The 5,238-nt window shown below is 44.2% G+C and overlaps 2 protein-coding genes and 1 pseudogene across 3 annotated transcripts in view; all 3 read left to right on the top strand.

The window, feature by feature from the left end:
* ZNF594 (zinc finger protein 594) overlaps nucleotides 1–5,232 on the top strand; it is a 13,763-nt gene extending 8,531 nt beyond the window's left edge. The window contains 2 exon segments of the mRNA XM_011958395.1: nucleotides 2,871–5,026; nucleotides 5,029–5,232. Of these exon segments, the coding sequence (XP_011813785.1) occupies nucleotides 2,912–5,026; nucleotides 5,029–5,061 (2,148 nt within the window). The 5' untranslated portion in view covers nucleotides 2,871–2,911 and the 3' untranslated portion in view covers nucleotides 5,062–5,232.
* The window catches only part of ZNF232 (zinc finger protein 232), a 44,553-nt gene that overhangs the window by 9,097 nt on the left and 30,218 nt on the right, over nucleotides 1–5,238 (top strand). The window lies entirely within an intron of this gene.
* LOC105523672 overlaps nucleotides 5,089–5,238 on the top strand; it is a 3,141-nt pseudogene continuing 2,991 nt past the window's right edge. Inside the window, exon 1 of the transcript XR_001003631.1 lies at nucleotides 5,089–5,099. The product of XR_001003631.1 is annotated as a zinc finger protein 594-like (transcript). The remainder of the gene's footprint in view (nucleotides 5,100–5,238) is intronic.

Genomic DNA, 5,238 nt, shown 5'->3' with positions numbered 1-5,238 from the left:
CATACTGCCTTCAGGCACTTGTTTAACAAAGCACATCCTGCACAGCCCAAAATCCACTAAACCTTGAGTCACCACAGCACATGTCTCTTGCAAGGACAGGGTTGGGGTAGGGTTACAGATTAACAGCATCTCAAATACAGAACAAAATGGAGTCTCTTATGTCTACTTCTTTCTGTATAGACACAGTAACAGTCTGATCTCTCTTTCTTTTCCCCACACTTGTTGAGTGGCTTTGACCAAAAGCCTGACAGCAATATGGACAATAAGGTCCAGGCTGAAGTGGTCTCAGATGGAGATGCGGAACTTGTCAGAACTGGAGCAGAGGTGACTCTTGTTATGTTTTAGCAAAGACACTGGTGGCATTTTGCCACTGCCCTAGAGACTTGTGGAACTTTGAACTTGAGAGAGATGATTTAGGATATCTGGTGGAAGAAATTTCTAAGCAGCAAAACATTCAAGATGTGACTTAGGTCCTGTTAAAGGGATTCAGTTTTATGAGGGAAGCAGAGCATAAAAGTTCAGAAAATTTGCAGCCTGACAATGTGATAAAAAAAGAAAAACCAATTTTCTAAGGAGAAATTAAATCAGGCTGCAGAAATTTGCATAAGTAACAAGAAGCTGAATGTTAATCCCCAAGACAATGGGGGAAAATGTCTCCAGGGCATGTCAGAAGTCTTCACAGCAGCCCCCTCCCATCACAGGCCTGGAGGCCTAGGAGAAAATGGTTTTGTGGGCCAGGCCCAGGGTCCCCATGCTGTGTCCAGCCTAGGGACCTGGTGTGCTGCATCCCAGCCACTCCAGCCATGGCTGAAAGGGGCCAATGTAGATAGAGCTCGAACTGTGGCTTCACAGGGTGCAAGCCCCAAGCCTTGGCAGTTTCTACATGGTGTTGAGTCTTTAGGTACACAGAAGTCAAGAACTGAGGTTTGGGAACTTCCACCTGGATTTCAGAAGATGTGTGGAAATGCTTGGATGCCCAGCCAGAAGTTTGCTGCAGGGGCAGGGATGTCATGGAGAACCTCTGCTAGGGCACTGCAGAAGGGAAATATGGGGTCGGAGCCGCCATATAGAGTCCCTGCTTGGGCACCTTCTAGTGGAGCTGTGAGAAGAGGGCCAATGACCTCCAGACCCCAGAATGGTAGATCCACCTACAGTTTGCACCATACGCCTGGAAAAGCCGCAGACACTCAACACCAGCCCGTGAAAGCAGCCAGGAGTGAGGCTGTGCCCTGCAAAGCCACAGGGGTGGAGGTGCCCAAGACCATGGGAACCCACCTCTTGCATCGGCATGACCTGGATGTGAGACCTGGAGTCAAATGAGATCATTTTGGAGGTTTAAAATTTGACTGCCTTGCTGGATTTCAACTTGCATGGGCCCTGTGACCCCTTTGTTTTGGCCAATTTCTCCCATTTGGAACAGCTGTATTTACCCAACAATACCTGTACCGACCGTATCTAGGAAGTAACTAGCTTGCTTCTGACTTTACAGGCTCATAGGCAGAAGGGATTTGCCTTGTTTCTGATGAGACTTTGAACTGTGGATTTTTGGGTTAATGCTGAAATGAGTTAAGACTTACGGGGAGTGTTGGGAAGGCGTGACTGGTTTTGAAATGTGAGGACGTAAGATTTGCAGGGCCAGGGGCAGAATGACGTGGTTCGGCTCTGTGTCCCCAACCGAATCTCATCGTGAATTGTACTCCCATGAATCCCACATTTTGTGGGAGGGATATGGGGAGAGAGAATTTGAATCATGGGGGCAGTTTCCCCCTATTCTTATGGTAGTGAATAAGTCTCATAAGATCTGATGGTTTCATCATCGGTTTCTGCTTTTGCATCTTCCTCATTTTCTCTTGCCACCGCCATGTAAGATGTGCCTTTCCCCTCCCACGATTCTGAGGCCTTCCCAGCCATGTGGAACTGTAAGTCCAATTAAACCTCTTTTTCTCTCCAGTATCAGCCGCATGAAAATGAACTAATCCACTGGGGAAGGTCAGGGATTTGATAACATGGACACTCAAAAGCAATAAGCTCATCTATCTTGTAATTTCAGAAGAAATAAAATTGCCATACAAAAGGAGGCAATTTCATCAGAATATCAGAAAGAAAAATGTGAAGTCTGAGAAAAAGAGAATTGATTTCTATTGAAATGACAGCCAATTATTTTTATTCTGAGGCATAGTACAGATTTGCGTAACTATCATGGTATACTGGGAGGAACGAGCAGTATGCTGGTTATTAATTTATTGCGTCTCAACTCCAAATCCACCATCTTTGCTTGTGTTACAAAGCTGGATTCTGTAAACATTTTTCCTTTGCCAGTTGGTACAAGATTTAGACTTTGTCAACAGAGGATGCTGGAGGGACAATGCATGGCCATAGGAAGAGAAACTAACTTATTTTCCTGGTACCAGTGTGCTGTTCTATTTTTATTTGTTTATTTTAATTATTTACTGATGTGGCTGCTAGCAGATCAACTTGTGGAAGGCCTGGTGGCACTTACCCTAGTGGGCTGCTTCCTGTGAACCAGTTCAGGTCCAGCCACACCATCTAGCAAGTTCCTCCCCCATCCAACAGGCCACTTCCTGTGGACCAACTCCAGATTGCCCTCCTCCCCCAGAGAATTAATTCACTACCCTTTAGGCCACTCCCACAGCCCAGCTCCAGCCTGCACCCTGGCAGGTTTCTTTACCAACAGGGTATGTGGTAGCACAGGTTCCTGTGATAGCCACAGTGTCTCTAGTGAAGTCCACATCTCAGCTTTGGCAGGGAAAGGTCTGAGTTCTTTGTTCCTCCCTCTTAGACTGCCCAGCATAGTGAAGATGTGATATTTGTATTTTAGGAATCATAGAATGATCTACTTATCATTTCAGATTCTGAAAACAGGAATAAGATGAAGGAATGAAAATCAAAGATGGAAATTTCTGAAGAAAAGAAGTCAGCAAGGGCTGCATCCAAAATACTCCAAAGACAGATCACCCAGGAATGTGAGTTAGTTGAAACCAGTAATTCTGAGGACAGATTGTTGAAGCACTGGGTAAGCCCTTTAAAGGATGCAGTGAGACATCTCCCTTCCCAAAAGAGAAGTATCAGGGAAATGCGTATTATCCCCAAGAAAGCCATTGTGGGAGAGATTGGCCATGGATGTAATGAAGGAGAAAAAATACTTTCTGCAGGAGAAAGCTCCCATAGATATGAGGTTAGTGGCCAAAACTTCAAACGTAAGTCAGGATTAACTGAACATCAGAAAATTCATAATATAAATAAGACCTATGAATGTAAGGAATGTGGAAAAACCTTCAACAGGAGTTCAAACCTGATCATACATCAGAGAATTCATACAGGAAATAAACCATATGTGTGTAATGAATGTGGGAAAGACTCTAATCAAAGTTCAAATCTTATACATCAGAGAATTAATACAGGAAAGAAACCTTATATATGTCATGAACGTGGAATAGACTTCAATCAGAGCTCTAATCTGGTGAGACATAATCAAATTCACAGTGGTGGGAATCCCTATGAGTGCAAAGAGTGTGGGAAGGCTTTTAAGGGAAGCTCAAATCTTGTCCTACACCAGAGACTCCACAGTGGAGAGAAACCCTATGAATGTCACAAACGTGGGAAGACCATCAGTGGGCGCACAGCTTTCCTCAAACATCAGAGACTGCATGCTGGAGACAAACTTGAAGAATGTGAGAAAACCTTCAGCAAGGATGAGGAGCTTACGGAAGAGCAGAGAATTCACCAGGAAGAGAAAGCTTATTGGTGTAATCAGTGTGGTAGGAATTTCCAGGGCAGCTCAGACCTCATCAGACATCAGGTAACTCATACAGGAGAGAAACCGTATGAATGTAAAGAATGTGGGAAAACTTTCAATCAGAGCTCAGACCTTCTGAGACATCATAGAATTCACAGTGGAGAAAAACCTTGTGTATGTGGCAAATGTGGGAAATCTTTTAGGGGTAGCTCAGATCTTATTAGACACCATCGTATTCATACTGGAGAGAAACCCTATGAATGTACTGAATGTGGGAAAGCCTTCAGCCAGCGGTCACACCTTGTTACACACCAGAAAATCCATACTGGAGAGAAGCCCTATCAGTGCGACGAATGTGGGAAAGCCTTCAGACGGCCTTCCCTCCTTATTCAACATCGGAGAATTCACAGTGGTGACAAACCCTATGAGTGTAAGGAATGTGGGAAGCTCTTCATGTGGCACACGGCTTTCCTCAAACATCAGAGATTGCATGCTGAAGAGAAACTTGAATGTGAGAAAACCTTCAGCCGGGATGAGGAGCTTACGGAAGAGCAGAGAATTCACAAGGAAGAGAAAGCTTATTGGTGTAATCAGTGTGGTAGGGCTTTCCAGGGCAGCTCAGACCTCATCAGACATCAGGTAACTCATACAAGAGAGAAACCGTATGAATGTAAAGAATGTGGGAAAACTTTCAATCAGAGCTCAGACCTTCTGAGACATCATAGAATTCACAGTGGAGAAAAACCTTATGTATGCACCAAATGTGGGAAATCCTTTAGGGGTAGCTCAGATCTTATTAAACACCATCGTATTCACACTGGAGAGAAACCCTATGAATGTAGTGAATGTGGGAAATCCTTCAGCCAGCGGTCACACCTTGCTACACACCAGAAAATCCATACTGGAGAGAAGCCCTATCAGTGCAATGAATGTGGGAATGCCTTCAGACGGCGTTCCCTCCTTATTCAACATCGGAGAATTCATAGTGGTGAGAAACCTTATGAGTGTAAGGAGTGTGGGAAACTCTTCATGTGGCGCACAGGTTTCCTCAAACATCAGAGACTGCATGCTGGAGACAAATTTGAAGAATGTGAGAAAACCTTCAGGAAGGATGAAGAGCTTAGGGAAGAGCAGAGAATTCACCAGGAAAAGAAAGTTTATTTGTGTAATCAGTGTGGTAGGACCTTCCAGGGCAGCTCAGACCTTATCAGACATCAGGTAATTCATACAAGAGAGAAACCATACGAATGTAAAGAATGTGGGAAAACTTTCAATCAGAGCTCAGACCTTGTGAGACATCATAGAATTCATAGTGGAGAAAAACCTTACGTATGCAACAAATGTGGGAAATCTTTTAGGAGCAGCTCAGATCTTATTAAACACCATCGTGTTCATACTGGAGAGAAACCTCATGAATGTAGTGAATGTGGGAAAGTCTTTAGCCAGAGATCACACCTTGTTACACACCAGAAAATCCATAC

Source organism: Colobus angolensis, unplaced genomic scaffold (genome assembly GCF_000951035.1).
Source record: "Colobus angolensis palliatus isolate OR3802 unplaced genomic scaffold, Cang.pa_1.0 Scaffold47, whole genome shotgun sequence".
Classification (NCBI taxonomy): Eukaryota; Metazoa; Chordata; class Mammalia; order Primates; family Cercopithecidae; genus Colobus; species Colobus angolensis.
The sequence above is the reverse complement of the archived record's forward strand: the minus strand, read 5'-3'. Positions and strand labels throughout refer to the sequence as shown.